Raw genomic sequence first — 18742 nt, forward strand, 5'->3', positions numbered from 1 at the left:
TCTTTAAATAATTAATCTAATTTGCTGAGATGCTACATACCAAAACGACGTACAATTTACTGCCGATTAGTCCCACCTTCTGGTGATTAGGATTTCGTATTTTGGTATGATTTTTGTGACATTACTTTCACTGGAAGGTGGAACTTGTCAATGATAAATCACACTTTACCCATGTTATTTTGGTATCTATAGCCTCTCTATTTGTCCTGCTGAGATTGATGTATTCATATGTTCATAGGAGGTAGAGGATGTGTCTGATAAATTCATCGGTATGGAGGGACTCATGGAAAAACTGCCAATGAACAAGAAAAAGTCGACGTTACTGAAAACATGGAAACGTAGATTCTTCAGGGCCAAGGATGGCTGGCTTCATTACTTTGAGGTAACAGAAGGTGTATTCTGCTTCTTTTGTGTTCATTTAATTTATATATGTATATTTATATTATAGAAAGGTGCTGACATTCGAAGTGAAATGGTGGAGAAAAGTGATTATTGATAATAAGAAGATACACATTTTGCAGATAGGTGTCAATGGTTACCTCGTCAATTTGTGATAAAAAAATTGAGGTTGTTTTCACTGAAAAAATGATGGTTTGCTCACAAAATTATGACATTACAATCAATACCTACTAGAATATGCATGATCTCATTGTTAGGCTTTTTGGTATCTTTCCAAATTGTAGAATTACTGTCCTTCTATCTGTGTTATTTACAAGGTTTATCATAGTTCTCCATGAAGTACTGTTTTTGTTACAGCCCCATAACCATGACAAGCCTAGCGACAGTGTCCAGCTGATGGGTGGTCGTATAGACGACCTCGGAAACAGGATTCTGGGAATCGATGACGGAGTAAGGAATGAAAATATTGTTTAATGGAGCATGGAAAAATTGGAACACTTCCATGTATCTCAAAACAAAATTTTTAGATTTTTCACCTCAAAGGCAATTGAGTTATATCATTCTCCACCTCATTATTCTATGAGCTAATATCACTGCCAATATACCTACCTGCACACTACATTATACTAAAACAGAAGGTATTACCGGAGAAAAGAAATGACCAATCATAGGCCTATTGTTTAGAAAATTACAAAGGAATGATACACAATGCAAACCCAGTACAGTGTATAGTTATTTGATTAAATGATTTTCTATTTATGTACATCAAAACAAAAAAACTTTCTTGTCTCAACATATACACAAGATGTTATAGACAGAACCCTCAGTATTTACTATGACATAATCTAGGTGTGTATATAACAACAGTGATAGTAACCCCTGAAATATTGAAGATATAGTGACTGTGATATTAACCCCTTGATATCGAGGATGTGCCATTGTATGTTGCGATTTGTAATTTTCCATGTGGGATGTGGATTTGTGTAACGACTTGTTTCGCTACGACCGCAGTCATAAGCATAGGGTAAGAATGATACAATTAATTTGTTTTGCCCTGAGTTCGACTGCCGCGTTAGCTTGCAGATTCCTATGTCTCGCTACAATATTCAAAGGTATTAGTGAGTATGGACAATGGACGACATCAAATTCATTTTACAGTTTATTAATATTTAACATGTGTAAAGGCAACAAGAAAATACCCGCGTGGCTCAGTGGGAAGTACTGTGAAATGGACAATTTTGCTGCTAATATTCTCACGTTTTCGCTATCAGAATTAACTCCTACCCATTATAATGAAAGACCTAGCACGTGGCGCTACACACCGGGCCGATTATCAATAGTTTAACCTCCAATTTCACAAACACCATTCTCCAGCGAAGATTCTCAAAATATCTTCTTAACAGTTAACCCCGAAACTCAACACAGGAGGCTCCCACTCTTTTCCAGCCTACGAACGGCTCTCAATACAAGAGTGAAGACTTTTAATTACTATCGAAACCCGTCTAAAAGTGAGACATGCTAAGTCCAACATTGCACAATTTCACAAGTATTTCAAACTGACAGCGAAAAATACACACACAGTAATGTTAATGCATTTCCATACTATACGATAACAGCAAATCAGGGAAAGGATGGGCGACAAATATATAAAAATTACATAGGATTCAAAAACACAACCCTCACCTCTCAAGGCCCGGTAGAAAACTGAAAGTCTCGGCGCAGTCCCGAGATCTCGTGCCCAGCAAATTCCCGCCAAAGTCTCGGTTAATATAATTTCCGGAAAATATAGCAACGAAGCGCACCACAGCTTCGTTACACTTGCCCTTTTCAGTAACTGCATGATGCCAAGAGATCAGGCCCAGGATCATGAAACAGTCTTAGACTTAAGTTTAAGCTGAGCCAATCAAGAATGATGTAACTTTTTAGCCCACCATCATCAGATGGTGGGCTATTCAAATCGCCTTTCGTCCGTGGTCCGTCGTCCGTCCGTCCTTCCGTCCGTCCGTCCGTCCGTCCGTCCGTCCGTCCGTTAACAATTCTTGTTACCGCTATTTCTCTAAAAGTACTGAAGGGATCTTTCTCAAATTTCATATGTAGGTTCCCCTAGGACCCTAGTTGTGCATATTGTATTTTGGGACTGATCGGTCAACAAGATGGCCGCCAGGCAGCCATCTTGGATTTTGATAGTTAAAGTTTGTTACCGCTATTTCTCATAAAGTACTGAAGGGATCTTTCTCAAATTTCATATGTAGGTTCCCCTAGAACCCTAGTTGTGCATATTGCATTTTGGGACTGATCGGTCAACAAGATGGCCGACCAGCCGCCATCTTGGATTTTGATAGTTAAAGTTTGTTACGGCTAATTCTCAGAAAGTACTGAAGGGATCTTTCTCAAATTTCATATGTAGGTTCCCCTAGGACCCTAGAAGTGCATATTGCATTTTGGGACTGATCGGTCAACAAGATGGCCGCCAGGTAGCCATCTTGGATTTTGATAGTTAAAGTTTGTTACCGCTATTTCTCAGAAAGCACTGAAGGGATCTTTCTCAAATTTCATATGTAGGTTCCCCTAGGACCCTAGTTGTGCATATTGCATTTTGGGACTGATCGGTCAACAAGATGGCCGACCAGCCGCCATCTTGGATTTTGATAGTTAAAGTTTGTTACGGCTAAATCTCAGAAAGTACTGAAGGGATCTTTCTCAAATTTCATATGTAGGTTCCCCTAGGACCCTAGTAGTGCATATTGCATTTTGGGACTGATCGGTCAACAAGATGGCCGCCAGGTAGCCATCTTGGATTTTGATAGTTAAAGTTTGTTACCGCTATTTCTCAGAAAGCACTGAAGGGATCTTTCTCAAATTTCATATGTAGGTTCCCCTAGGACCCTAGTTGTGCATATTGTATTTTGGGACTGATCGGTCAACAAGATGGCCACCAGGCAGCCATCTTGGATTTTGATAGTTAAAGTTTGTTACCGCTATTTCTCAGAAAGTATTGAAGGGATCTTTCTCAAATTTCATATGTAGGTTCCCGTAGGACCCTAGTTGTGCATATTGCATTTTGGGACTGATCGGTCAACAAGATGGCCGACCAGCCGCCATCTTGGATTTTGATAGTTAAAGTTTGTTACCGCTATTTCTCAGAAAGTATTGAAGGGATTGTTCTCAAATTTCATATGTAGGTTCCTCTTGGACCCTAGTTCTGCATATTACATTTTGGGACTGATCGGTCAACAAGATGGCCGACAAGCAGCCATCTTGGATTTTGATAGTTAAAGTTTGTTACGGCTATTTCTCAGAAAGTATTGAAGGGATTGTTCTCAAATTTCATATGTAGGTTCCCCTAGGACCCTAGTAGTGCATATTGCATTTTGGGACTGATCAGTCAACAAGATGGCCGCCAGGTAGCCATCTTGGATTTTGATAGTTAAAGTTTGTTACCGCTATTTCTCAAAAAGCACTAAAGGGATCTTTCTCAAATTTCATATGTAGGTTCCCCTAGGACCCCAGTTGTGCATATTGCATTTTGGGACTGATCGGTCAACAAGATGGCCGACCGGTGGCCATCTTGGATTTTGATAGTTAAAGTTTGTTACCGCTATTTCTCAGAAAGTATTGAAGGGATTGTTCTCAAATATCATATGTATGTTCCTCTAGGACCCTAGTTCTGCCTATTGCATTTTGCGACCACCATCTTGGATTTTGATAGTTTAAAGTTTGAAAAGCAGAAAAAAGAATTGTAAGTTTGAAAAGCAGAGAAAAGATCCCTCTTTCATTTGTCAGACATAGATCAATCTTTGGTGGGCGCCAAGATCCCTCTGGGATCTCTTGTTTATAACGTCATCTGTGATTGGTTAAGTCTAAACTTAAGACTGTTGTGGGTCTGTCTTGGGGTGAAAGGCTACCATTTTGTTACTTAACTACATTAAATTAGAATTCTGCTCCACTACAATGCTTGTTTCACTAAAACGCACTATGATTGAGTGTATTGTAGAGCTTTATAGTAAAGCAAAATTTCAAATCAAATTTCAATAAGATGGAATATGCTTAATTCTTAGATTTGCTCTAGTTGTATACTCATTAAAAGGTAAATAGGCCTATATTACCACTAATGTAATATCAGAGGGGTCAAATTGGCTGGGATATAGAAGATATAGAAACAATTTCCTCAGAATAACAATAACTTCATTTCGAAGTTAACAAAGCACTATATGAGTGATGCAAAGATATTTTTGTCTTGAGAAATTTAGGCCGGGTTCATTTTACTTGCTGTCAATGTCACAGTGTGCATGATTTTACGATAAATTTAATCAATGCCTGTGCCAGGATTCGAACTTGGGACCTCAGGATTACTAGTCTGATGCTCAACCGATCGAGCTAAAGAGAAGTTCTCTCTAGCCGAGCGGTACCGGTATATTGAGGCTAGTAGTCGCCAGGGTTACATCAATTTGAGCTTTAGTTATTGTTAAAGTACAATGAAGTAAATGACAAACAGTTTGATCAATGGCTATAACAGTAACAGATGATTGCATTGTAATGTTAATTTTGTAGAGGGGAAGATACTTAATGGTACGATGTCCTACAGACAAGGAATACGGACAGTGGAAACTGGCTCTCGAGTCACAAACAGTGGATAATGTTAGGGCAACTTACGTACGTCCAGTACTAAAATCACCGCCCAACCCAAAACGGGTAAGTAATGATACTAACATTACCGCCCAACCCAAAACGGGTAAGTCTCGTTCTTTTAAAAATCACCGCCCCAACAAAAAACAGTTAAGTAGCAGTACTAAAATCACTGCTTCACCTAAAATGGGTCAGTCAGGGTAACTGAACCAAAAACAGGTAAGCCTGTGATTCTAAATCACCACCCAACACAAATCAAGTGAGTCTCAGTACTGAAATCACCACCCAACACAAAATAAGTGAGTCTCAGTACTAAAATCACCACCCAACACAAAACAAATGAGTCTCAGTACTGAAATCACAACCCAACACAAAACAAGTGAGTCTCAGTACTGAAAACACCACCCAACACAAAACAAGTGAGTCTCAGTACTGAAATTACCACCCAACACAAAAACAAGGGAGTCTCAGTACTGAAATCACCACCCAACACAAAACAAGGGAGTCTCAGTACTAAAATCACCACCCACCACAAAACAAGTGAGTCTCAGTACTAAAATTACCACCCAACACAAAAACAAGGGAGTCTCAGTACTAAAATCACCACCCAACACAAAACAAGCGAGTCTCAGTACTAAAATTACCACCCAACACAAAAACAAGGGAGTCTCAGTACTGAAATCACCACCCAACACAAAACAAGGGAGTCTCAGTACTAAAATCACCACCCACCACAAAACAAGTGAGTCTCAGTACTGAAATCACCACCCAACACAAAACAAGGGAGTCTCAGTACTAAAATCACCACCCAACACAAAACAAGTGAGTCTCAGTACTAAAATCACCACCCAACACAAAACAAGGGAGTCTCAGTACTAAAATCACCACCCAACACAAAACAAGTGAGTCTCAGTACTAAAATCACCACCCAACACAAAACAAGGGAGTCTCAGTACTAAAATCACCACCCAACACAAAACAAGGGAGTCTCAGTACTAAAATCACCACCCAACACAAAACAAGTGAGTCTCAGTACTAAAATCACCACCCAACACAAAACAAGTGAGTCTCAGTACTAAAATCACCACCCAACACAAAACAAGGGAGTCTCAGTACTAAAATCACCACCCAACACAAAACAAGGGAGTCTCAGTACTAAAATCACCACCCAACACAAAACAAGGGAGTCTCAGTACTAAAATCACCACCCCCAACACAAAACAAGTGAGTCTCAGTACTGAAATCACCACCCAACACAAAACAAGGGAGTCTCAGTACTAAAATCACCACCCAACACAAAACAAGGGAGTCTCAGTACTGAAATCACCACCCAACACAAAACAAGTGAGTCTCAGTACTGAAATCACCACCCAACACAAAACAAGGGAGTCTCAGTACTAAAATCACCACCCAACACAAAACAAGTGAGTCTCAGTACTGAAATCACCACCCAACACAAAACAAGTGAGTCTCAGTACTGAAATCACCACCCAACACAAAACAAGTGAGTCTCAGTACTGAAATCACCACCCAACACAAAACAAGGGAGTCTCAGTACTAAAATCACCACCCAACACAAAATAAGTGAGTCTCAGTACTGAAATAACCACCCAACTCACAACAAGGGAGTCTCAGTACTGAAATTACCACCCAACACAAAACAAGTGAGTCTCAGTACTAAAATCACCACCCAACACAAAATAAGTGAGTCTCAGTACTAAAATTACCACCCAACACAAAACAAGTGAGTCTCAGTACTAAAATTACCACCCAACACAAAATAAGTGAGTCTCAGTACTAAAATCACCACCCAACACAAAATAAGTGAGTCTCAGTACTGAAATTACCACCCAACACAAAATAAGTGAGTCTCAGTACTAAAATTACCACCCAACACAAAACAAGTGAGTCTCAGTACTAAAATTACCACCCAACACAAAATAAGTGAGTCTCAGTACTAAAATTACCACCCAACACAAAATAAGGGAGTCTCAGTACTAAAATCACCACCCAACACAAAACAAGTGAGTCTCAGTACTAAAATTACCACCCAACACACAATAAGTGAGTCTCAGTACTGAAATCACCACCCAACACAAAACAAGTGAGTCTCAGTACTGAAATCACCACCCAACACAAAACAAGTGAGTCTCAGTACTGAAATCACCACCCAACACAAAATAAGTGAGTCTCAGTACTAAAATTACCACCCAACACAAAACAAGTGAGTCTCAGTACTAAAATTACCACCCAACACAAAACAAGTGAGTCTCAGTACTAAAATTACCACCCAACACAAAACAAGTGAGTCTCAGTACTAAAATCACCACCCAACACAAAATAAGTGAGTTTCAGTACTGAAATCACCACCCAACACAAAACAAGGGAGTCTCAGTACTGAAATCACCACCCAACACAAAATAAGTGAGTCTCAGTACTAAAATTACCACCCAACACAAAACAAGTGAGTCTCAGTACTAAAATCACCACCCAACACAAAATAAGTGAGTTTCAGTACTGAAATCACCACCCAACACAAAACAAGTGAGTCTCAGTACTGAAATCACCACCCAACACAAAGTAAGTGAGTCTCAGTACTAAAATCACCACCCAACACAAAATAAGTGAGTCTCAGTACTGAAATCACCACCCAACACAAAATAAGTGAGTCTCAGTACTAAAATTACCACCCAACACAAAATAAGTGAGTCTCAGTACTAAAATTACCACCCAACACAAAATAAGTGAGTCTCAGTACTAAAATTACCACCCAACACAAAACAAGCGAGTCTCAGTACTGAAATCACCACCCAACACAAAACAAGCGAGTCTCAGTACTAAAATCACCACCCAACACAAAAAAAGTGAGTCTCAGTACTGAAATCACCACCCAACACAAAACAAGTGAGTCTCAGTACTGAAATCACCACCCAACACAAAACAAGTGAGTCTCAGTACTAAAATTACCACCCAACACAAAACCAGGGAGTCTCAGTACTAAAATCACCACCCAACACAAAACAAGTGAGTCTCAGTACTAAAATCACCACCCAACACAAAACAAGGGAGTCTCAGTACTAAAATTACCACCCAACACAAAATAAGTGAGTCTCAGTACTAAAATCACCACCCAACACAAAACAAGTGAGTCTCAGTACTAAAATTACCACCCAACACAGAACAAGCGAGTCTCAGTACTGAAATTACCACCCAACACAAAACAAGTGAGTCTCAGTACTAAAATTACCACCCAACACAAAACAAGTGAGTCTCAGTACTGAAATCACAGATCAGAAGAAAATGTTCCAAACTAAAGCCAAAAAAGGTAAATCTGTGGCCCTAATATCAACACCAATTTTAAAAAAAAATGAACTTGTCTGCAGTTCCTGGAAATAGAGTTTACTTAGGTATAGTTATGATGTCATGACCATCAGTCTCCAGGTTTTCAATATCAGGCAGATACTTTTTGCTGGTTAAACCTGACTGTGATACTGCCTGATTTAGGCTAAATTACATTAGATAGCATACCGATAGTACAGAAAAGTACCCCCTGGAATTGCAATTTTCCCACCTCTCCTGAAAGATAATGAAACCCCTGAGTCTACTCTTGATTCACTAATTTTATTATCCCCCGCCCAACGAAGTTGGCGGGGGATATACAAATGGGTTCCGTCCGTCCGTCCGTCCGTCCGTCCGTCCGTCCGTCCGTCCGTCTGTCCGTCCGTCCGTACGAATGGTTTCCGGAGCATAACTCTAAAACCAGTAGAGATATTTCCACGAAACTTCATACACACATTGGTCTTATGGTCTAGTAGTGCCTTTTGCTATTTTAAGGTTTTCACGTTTTGTACTTTTTTCTGTAACCATAGAAACATTGCTGAAAATAGCAGATTTTTGTACCAGGTTCGTTTCCGGAGCATAACTCTAAAACCAGAAGAGATATTTCCACGAAACTTCATAGACACATTTGTCTTATGGTCTAGTTGTGCCTTTTGCTATTTTAAAGTTTTCACTTTTTGTACTTTTTTCTGTAACCATGGAAACATTGCTGAAAATGGCAGATTTTTGTGTAAGAATCGTTTCCGGAGCACAACTCTAAAACCAGCAGAGATATTTCCATGAAACTTCATAGACACATTGTTCTTATGGTCTAGTAGTGCCTTTTGCTATTTTTAGGTTTTCACTTTTTGTGCTTTTTTCTGTAACCATAGAAACATTGCTGAAAATATCATATTTTTGTAGCAGGTTCATTTCCGGAGCATAACTCTAAAACCAGCGGAGATATTTCCACGAAACTTCATAGACACTTTCTTTTTATGGTCTAGTAGTACCTTTTGCTATTTTCATTTTTTGCACTTTTTCCGTTACCATGGAAACATTGCTGAAAATATCATGGTAAATGGTAAATGTTACTTTGCAAAACTCCACCCATCTTTGTGTATATAGTCTAATATAAATTAATGTCAAGGCTGTATACCTGATTCAACAATTGCAGCCCCACTCTACTTGAATTATACTCCATCTTTCTTTAGCTCAACTTCCTTTTTCCTGTTTTTTTTTCATACACATAAGTCTCTACAATCAAACTTACTTCAGCTTTGATATCTCCATTGGCGGGGGATCTGAATGACTATGTCCTTGTTGATCTGTTAATCCTTATCGGTTTGAATATTTCAAAATGCTATGATATTTCTGGATCATGTTTATAGGAAACCTCTGCCTTCAATTTAAGGAAACATAATTTGTTTAATTGAATTTACAGTTCAGTCCCTGTTTAGTTGGCAGTACTGTGGTAAGACTATAAGTGTTTATTATCAAGTCAAGTGTACTTGTATTTCACCCGTTCAGATCAAATAAGACATTTAGATTTAAACTCAAAGTTTTGCCAGTCTGACTGGGACAATGATGTCTGGATGTGATGTGATTGCTTTGGTTATGGTTGGTGACATATACACATCTGAGGATATTTTTCTAAATCTTTTGTGATATGATTGTATAAGATGATATTTCGTTTTTTCAGAAGGTGGTGCTGATAGATATAGGAAGTTGTAGTATTAGGGCAGGAATCCTGGGAGAGCAGGGTAAGAGTATATATACACTTTAAGTACTGTATTCGATCCAATATGCACCCATATACCTATTAGCACCCCTCCCCCTTTTGATTCATCAATTTCAATCGCCGAGGCATAAATAAAGACTAAAACTATCAAAACTGTATAGGCTTGCACTTTGTTTTTGCAATGATTTCATCTTAGTAAGCATTTTTTCAATTTTTTAAATGCCCAGAGCGCTTATTGGGTCGAATACAGTATATGTAATGAAATATTTCAACAAACTGGCTATATTCCTTACAGCTGATACGGTTGTAATAGTAACAAGTCATGTAACTCATTGTTGTCATAATTGTTAGCTAATTAATGATTTATATACATTAAAGTCACCTAGTAAATCTCATGTTTCTTTAAAAAAGACTGTAATACAACTTGCAGCTATAGAGACCATTTAGTAAAAGGAACAAACATGTGAAAGTTTGGTGCAGTTAAAGGGAGATAATTTGAAAAATAGCTCACCATATAGAAATAAAAATACTGCATATATTACAATTATTATTCATTTTTATAGATTGGGTCCAGTTAAAGGGAGATAATTTGAAAATTAGTTCACTTGTTATATAGAAATAAACAAACTGCATGCATTACAAAAATTGTTCATTTTAAAATCTTGATGGTTATACTTGTTACAAGCTCTTTCTGTTTAGATATCTTATTCTGATTTTAGCTTCTATCAACACATTACCGGTATATGTTGTTGAATTTTCAGCCTGTTTGCCTGAGCTGTTCTTCCCTAGTACCGTAGCCAGGAGAAAGGACAGCTCCGAGATCCACATCGGTATCCAGGCATATCATCCGGACGTCAGGAAGACCTCAACCCTGATGAAGGCAGTTAGACCAACAAATAAGATGGATAAGGTCAGTCTAAACTGCCAAAAAATACTGTGCCATTTGTCGCAAAATTGTCCTTGAGAGAAGGTGGTCAATAAATTTGATATTTTTTATATGATGCCAATTCTTTATCTCAGGATATTGTGTTATTTTTATTGAGTTGTATTTTCTACATTAACTTTTTTGCTCCTGATGTTTTTTATAAGTTTAGTTTTATTGTTTTCTGTTATATTTTCAACTGCTACTATGATACTATAATCAATGAATTAGACATTTTTTCATGTGTGAACATGAAGCTGTGTACTATTTATTTTAGCAACATTAAAGAACATTTAAAGACTTTGAAAAATCCTTCAGAAATCATAAGGTTTTATGAGATGTCTGAAAAATTTCAACTTCATCTTAAGATTTTGTAGGAACATTGAATGAAATGTTTGATTTTACTCACTCAAACATTCATCATCAATCATTCACAATTATTTTAGTTCAAATTAGGTGAAATTTGAGGAGGAAAAAAAATTCTAGACAATATTACATAATCCAGAAATTCATTGAAGAAATGTCTGTTCATTGTTCCATGATTTCCAGTGTAACCAACTATACGTAGAGGCTACTGATTTGTAACTAAACTTGCTCTGTGTTCATGGTGTCATAAATCACGTTTCAGTCTGAAAATGTCGTCGTAAGTGATCTCACAAACTTTGTGATTATATAACAGTTTATCCTTCTATAGAATGCAGTGGAGATATATTCTCAAATAATATATTCTTCTTTACTGTTAGCTTTGAGTTTCGCTTCTAGAAATATTGACATGATATTGTATTCTATTTAACAATTAAATTATAGCATTCAAACTTGCATGAAATTTCATATCTATACAAACAACAACCTTTTATAGTCAAAAAGGCTTACCAAAAATCAACCAAACACTTTGAATATAGCACAAACGATTATGTTTTCTGAGTGTTTGCAAAAAAAAAAAAAAAAAAATGTTGCTCAAGTTATTAAGCCCTAAAATAGTTGAAAATTTATGAAATCTGAAGCTACTTTTCCAAGATTGATAAAATGAACAAGTTTGGATGTTAAGACTGTTTTCTCTTCATATCATTATGATCCTCAACACCCCCTTATTTGTTAAAATGGACTTAGCCATCTATGAATGCAGGTTTCATTATAGAGACAAATAGGGTGGTCAAGAATCTGGCCATTTAACAGCATTTAGGATGTTTCATTTTGATGAAATGTTTAGCTTTGAATCAATAAGTTATAGAACCAGAAGATATACGTATATTCTGTATGTAGAAAATATATGCAGATCGAGTCTTGAGTTATCACTTGCACGACTAACAAACGTTACTAAGGTCATGGGAGCCAGTGATCAGATGGATGTTTGAATCCAACAGAATTATTAGTGTAGATGGTATATAGGGTTGTAGTGAAAGTCACAAACATGTTTGAAATAATATTCAAGGAGTAAATAAGTGATAGATTGTTTTGGATTTACTAATGTCTGTCACATTTTATGTTAATTATTAATTAATTGCAAATTTACAAATTTTTACAAAGTTGCTGCAAAAATGATTACAATAACTAGGATTTGTTTAACATCACTATAATAAGTTTGATGTGCAGATTGAATATATTGATCACTATACTTACAAATAATGATAAGAGTATGGACCATAACTTTTGAAAACAATACTTGCATTTGATATTGATTGGATACCAGTAGTGGATTATTTAGTAATCGTTCACTATGAATTGAATTGAAAACTATAAGATTTGAACAGTTTTCAGAGTTCAAAGTTTAAATCCCTGGTGACATAGTGTTTCATTTTCTTTTTACATACCGGTAATACTTTACCAGTTTGACTATATAAAGTTATTGAAATGTAGTTATGAAGTGTTTCATTTTCTTTTTACATACCGGTAATACTTTACCAGTTTGACTATATAAAGTTATTGAAATGTAGTTATGAGACTTTGTCAACTAGACATGAACAGAATTGATATTTCTTTATGATAGAATGTAAATTGAACATTAATTAGACATCTTTCGATTCCTCATGAGAAACAGGGATAGTTTAGTTATTTTATATTAAGAATATACAGTAACTGGAATTTTAGTGTAAGGACACTGTTTTAATCATATATATTGATCTTATTAATTAATGCATGAAATCTATAATCGAGACACAAGCATTTTGGAGACGTTGAATCAGAATCTTGTCCTCCTGATATTAAAACAAGATGGTGGTTAAAAATATCTAAAGAAAACAAATTTTTACTTTTTAATGTTTCATGCATAGACAAATATTTGTTGAACATTGATTGGCTGACAAGATTCTGAACACTGTTGCCATGGCGATGTACACCTGATGCTGATATGTTTGTGTCCATTTTTACATTTCACAGGATCATATGAAGGCAGTAAGTGCTCCCCTACACCGTGCTGCCACCTGGTGGTACAGGTTTTCCTGTGGTTGTTACCTCCCTTTGTCATCCTCATTTGCATGTTATTGTCATGGTTGTTGTTTGCCTTGCTTTCTACTAACGCCAAACACATGTTTCTAACACCGCTGTTCTTTGATAGTGATTTTTTATTTTCCTTAATTTGGTTTAGTTTTGGTATTTATTAGAATCTTTTTGACTACCATTTTTTTTTAAGTTTTAAAAATCTAGGCATAACTGAATTTCAAAACACCCGCACCAAAAACACATGCATCCCCCTAGTCTTATCTCCCGCTGCATGAGGTAGGCAGTTCATGATCCCTCTACCTGCCTGAGGTACATGACAGCACATGGTCTATATCCCTCCAAATACCTACCCTGACCAAGCAACCCCCATTCCCTGTAACACTGATTCCAAATGGCAGGTTATGAGCGATGTCCCATACCTCTGCAAGAACTAGATCAGTTACAAAGAATGATTTATCATTGAAAATTTTATTCTATACCATAACTAAAAATAGATTGAATTGTGATTTGTTAAAAACTGAAAAAGGATTTTATTAATCATTCATCTCGATTTCATATATTTTATTATGTATGTTTTATTACCCTTATATGATGTGTAAGAACCAATTAGACATCAAATTTAGGATGGAGTAGAATGCTATATCTTAAGAGTTAAGACAGTTTAAGAAGGTTGTTCTGAGCATGCATCCAAGTTCAATGCTGAAATTTTCAGGGAACCATACAGCATGACTGTCTATAGTTAGATTCAACTTTGACCTATATTGGTGTTTCAAAAGTGTTTTGATGCATAGGTAGAGCAATGGTGGTGGAAGTATGATTAGATCATAGTTATAGGCCAGTCTGATGACCTATTTTAGAAGTCTGGTGACCTACTTTAGATGTCTGATGACCTGTTTTAGATGTCTGATGACCTACTTAAGAAGTCTGATGACCTACTGTCTGATGACCTGCTTTAGATGTCTGATGACCTATTTTAGAAGTCTAGTGACCTACTGTCTGATGACCTGCTTTATATGTCTGATGACCTATTTTAGAAGTCTGGTGACCTACTTTAGAAGTCTGGTGACCTACTTTAGAAGTCTGATGACCTTCTTTAGAAGTCTGATGACCTACTTTAGATGTCTGATGACCTACTTTAGATGTATGATGACCTATTTTAGAACTTGTTTTATCAAACCTACTTTGCCTGCTTCATGTGTTCAGTGGTTCTTTTTCAGAGCTGTGTCATTGATTGTTCTTTTTTGTTGCACAACTTTTAAACAATTAAATAAGCACAAAGCCCCTGAAAATATATTTGATATATTTCATAGACTTGTACAGTATAAAATTAGTAAATCATAATTTATAGAATCTATATTGATTATAAATTGTATACCAGATACATGTGTATATATAAACCTTGTACAATGTATAAATTATAGCATTTAACATATGACGAAAATATCCATTGTATATGGATAGTTTGTAAAATATTAGCTGCCGAAGCAACATATACGGCCAAAATTTCATGCCAAATCTGTGTTCAATGTAGTAAAGTTTGAATGTTAGGTATTTATATCAAAAGAGTTTCATGATATTTCTTCAAAAGAATGAAAATATGAAAATGTAATGGAAAAAATTTCAGAAGAATTTAAGAGATTCTAACTAAAAAAAAAAATCAAGCCAGTGCCAGTTAAGATGTTAGATGTTTCATGAAATCAGCTTACAGAGCTAGGAGACCAGGGTCTGTTTGTGTAAAACTTTGTGAAGACAGATGAAATCAGCTTACAGAGCTAGGAGACCAGGGTCTGTTTGTGTAAAACTTTGTGAAGACAGATTTCCCAACTCTTCTTTATCCCATTCACAACGTAGCTTGACATTTTCCTCAACTTAAAGAGATGCTTTTTACAAGTGAACCAGAAATTTATGTTAATGAAATCACAGGATCACAATATGTTTTATCTGCTGTTCTAATTTTAATGAATTTAATGTAAATTATGCTGATGAGCTGACTCCGTCAGCCTGCTGCTTATTATATCGGATAATGAGTCAACAATAATCTCATTTCAGTCTGAACAAGTCAGTCATCAATGAAGAATAAAAACTGTTAGCTTAATCCTTCCATGGACATGTGGTAATCCTGTAGATAATAATGATCATGCTTTATTGTCGTGATGGGAAATGTTAATGCTTCATTCATGAATTAACTTTAACCTACAAATACAGTCAAATACAATGTGTATCTGTTGATAGGTGTATCTGTTGATAGAACAGAAAGAAATTGTATCTGTGATTATAATTTCATATTATAGCTATGTCAATTAAAGTACCCGGGTATGAGAAACTGGTTGTATGAGGAATTCTCAACACAAATTGATTTATTCGTTTGATTATTGATGTTTGTATGTAAATTGTAGAAACAGCTAATCTGAAACGAGACATTTGTAATGTCAAGCTACACTTTATTAAATTGTCACAATGAGACTTGAGAGGGAAAACAAAAAACCCCAAGTCTTCTATCAAAGCATGAAACTGTCTAGAATATTATTTTATTATCTTAATTTGGCATCTCGCTGTTAGACAGATGAAAAACTTATATCATTTCAATACAACTACAGATATACAAAGGTTTCCATATTTATATTCAATATCAGAATATTTTTTGTTACATCTTTTTGTTAAGTTGGTCAATTTTGACAAATCATGAGGCTTCCTCTAAGCTTGGTATGGTTTTTAACCCAGTCACAAAAATGGTATTTATCTCGGCTTGTTGCTGTACAGTCAAAGGGAGATAACTCATATCACTTGCTCTCTCTGGTTTCAGTTCAACGTTGACACAGAGGTGATGCCTGCTGTGTTAAAGAAGATTTTCACAGACCTGAATGTGGACTCCACGGAGTACTGGGTACGTACCATACAGCCGCTTATTTTCGTGGTGATGATATTTTCGCAATTTTGCGGGATATTGCTATTATCCCAAAAATTTGATCCGTGAAATATTGAAAAATGGTTGAATGCCGGATGTCTACCTTTAAATCCATATTGCGAAAACTTCACAAATTGCTAACGTATGAATTTTTAGGTCACCTGAGACAAAGTCTCATGTAACCTATTCTAATCGCCTTTTGTCCGGCGGCGTCCGGCGTGCGTCGTCCTTCGTATGTCCGTAAACAATTTACATTTTCGACTTCTTCTCAAAAACCGCTGAAGCAAATTCAATGAAATTTCGCACAAACCTTCTAAGGCATAAGGCCAATCAAAATTGTGAATTATATGGTCCCCACCCCCCTGGGGGCTGTGGGAGGGGCCAAAAGGGGTAAAATTGACTATAATTTCAAAAATCTTCTTCTCCACTCACAGATGTGATGGAATTAAATATTCTTCACAGATAGAAAGGTCTAAAGGTCCTTTACAAAATATGTGAATTATATGACCCTTGGGTCTCAGGTTTCCCCTTGGGGAGGGGGTTAAGTTTACTATAGTTTATATAGGGAAAACACATTTTTGAGCATTATTTGGTCATTTGTAAAAAAAAAGTGAGTCAAATGTTGTCAGAATTATCCCTATGAAATGGCCATTGAATCCTATTAACAAATTTTCCATGACTGACTCCCAGGGGCCTTAGGGTGGGGCCAAAAGGGGTCAAATAAGCTAAAACTTCAAAAATCTTCTTCTGAAATTCTGGAACTGGTAGAATCAAATACTCTTCATAGATGGAAAGGTCTTAGGGTCCTTTACAAAAATTGTGAATTATATGACCCTGGGGTCTCATGTTTCCCCCTGGGGAGGGGGTCAAGTTTACTATAGTTTATATAGGAAAAACACATTTATGAATGTTATCTGCTTATTTTTCATAGGAAATTAATCAAACTGGGTTAGAATTATTAGCCTGAGATAGCATTTTATCGTCATATCCATATTGGTCCTGGCCGACCCCCAGGGGTCTTAGGGGCGAGGCCAAAAAGGGTCAAATAGGCTAAAACTTCAAAAATCTTCTTCTGAATTCACAGATTTAATGGAACCAAATACTCTTCATAGATTGGAAGGTCTTAAGGCCCTTTACAAAAATTGTGAATTTCATGGCTCTGGGATCTCAGATTTTCCCCTGGGGATGGGGTCAAATTTACTATAGTCTATATAGAAAAAACACATTTACGAACATTATTTGCTTAGTTTTAATAGGAAATGAGTCAAACTGGGTTAGAATTATTTGCCTGAAATAGCATTTTAACACCATATCCATATTGTTCCTGGCTGACCCCAAGGGACCAGAGGGGGCGGGGCCAAAATGGGTCAAAATGGCTAAAATTAAAAAAATCTTCTGAATTCACAGGTTTGATGGAACCAAATAATCTTCATAGATTAAAAAGTGAAATTTATAAAATCACTGACACTGACTGACTTCTATATTGGTTTGTTGTTTAATGTTAGCAAAGTAAATTGGAATTTTGAGCATAAGGTTTGGTAACATAATACACTAACTATCAAAATGAAAAAACAAAAAATAAAAATTCTAATACGAAAGTTAAACTTTAAAGTTCATTTTAATTCGTAAATAATTTTTATAGATTTGAACCAACTGTGCAATGCTCTTTCTGTAGCAGCACTCAGGTGACCGTCAAGGACTCTTGGGCCTCTTGTTTCTTTTTAGCTGAATTGTGAAAATGTACATGACCCGCAATATATTTTAATTGTATCATACAATGTAGTTTTCAGTAGCCCAATGGACTTAAGAAGACTGTAATACAGTTAAAATATACCTTTAGTAATGTTTGTTATAGAAAATATGAAATCTTAGACAGTTCCTGAGAAAAAGAACAACATCTGTAGAAGTATTTCATATTTGTTCAAGGTCTCTTTTATTGAAATCTTCACATAATGTATAATGTTTGAAATATTCAAATACTAATGCAAATTTGATATTGTTTTCCTAGTTTTTAGCCTCATTTTGAAAGTTAGCTTTCCTTTTATGTAAACTTTTGACCTTTGTCTTCAGATCATGATGAGCACACCCCAAAACCTTGCTGATCAGCTGAAGGCTGCCTTGTTTGAGATTCTGATTGGTCAGTTCCGAGTTAAGGGGGTATGTATGGTCATGCAGTCCCTGCTGGCCCTCTACTCCTACCAGAAAACATCGGGAATATTGGTGGACATCGGTCAGCGCATGGAAATCCTGCCAATCTGTGATGGTCTGTCGCTGATGAAAATAAAACATACATAAAAATAAAATACAAATTGTAAATGATTGGTTATTTTTCAAATCTGTAATAGATCACTTCTTATAATACTGACTTATTTGTGTTGTAAAATTGAGACAT

At 36.3% G+C, this 18742-nt stretch overlaps 1 protein-coding gene across 4 annotated transcripts in view; it reads left to right on the top strand.

The window, feature by feature from the left end:
- The window catches only part of LOC138336776 (uncharacterized), a 47975-nt gene that overhangs the window by 19181 nt on the left and 10052 nt on the right, over positions 1–18742 (top strand). The window contains exons 4-12 of one of the 4 annotated variants that reach the window (XM_069286337.1): positions 239–382; positions 757–849; positions 4951–5091; positions 10046–10106; positions 10846–10994; positions 11635–11649; positions 13383–13397; positions 16249–16329; positions 18421–18613. In XM_069286337.1, the coding sequence (XP_069142438.1) occupies positions 239–382; positions 757–849; positions 4951–5091; positions 10046–10106; positions 10846–10994; positions 11635–11649; positions 13383–13397; positions 16249–16329; positions 18421–18613 (892 nt within the window). The remainder of the gene's footprint in view (positions 1–238; positions 383–756; positions 850–4950; positions 5092–10045; positions 10107–10845; positions 10995–11634; positions 11650–13382; positions 13398–16248; positions 16330–18420; positions 18614–18742) is intronic. The other 3 variants (XM_069286339.1, XM_069286338.1, XM_069286340.1) reach the window with 3 other exon arrangements.

This window comes from Argopecten irradians, chromosome 12, assembly GCF_041381155.1.
Source record: "Argopecten irradians isolate NY chromosome 12, Ai_NY, whole genome shotgun sequence".
Classification (NCBI taxonomy): domain Eukaryota; kingdom Metazoa; phylum Mollusca; class Bivalvia; order Pectinida; family Pectinidae; genus Argopecten; species Argopecten irradians.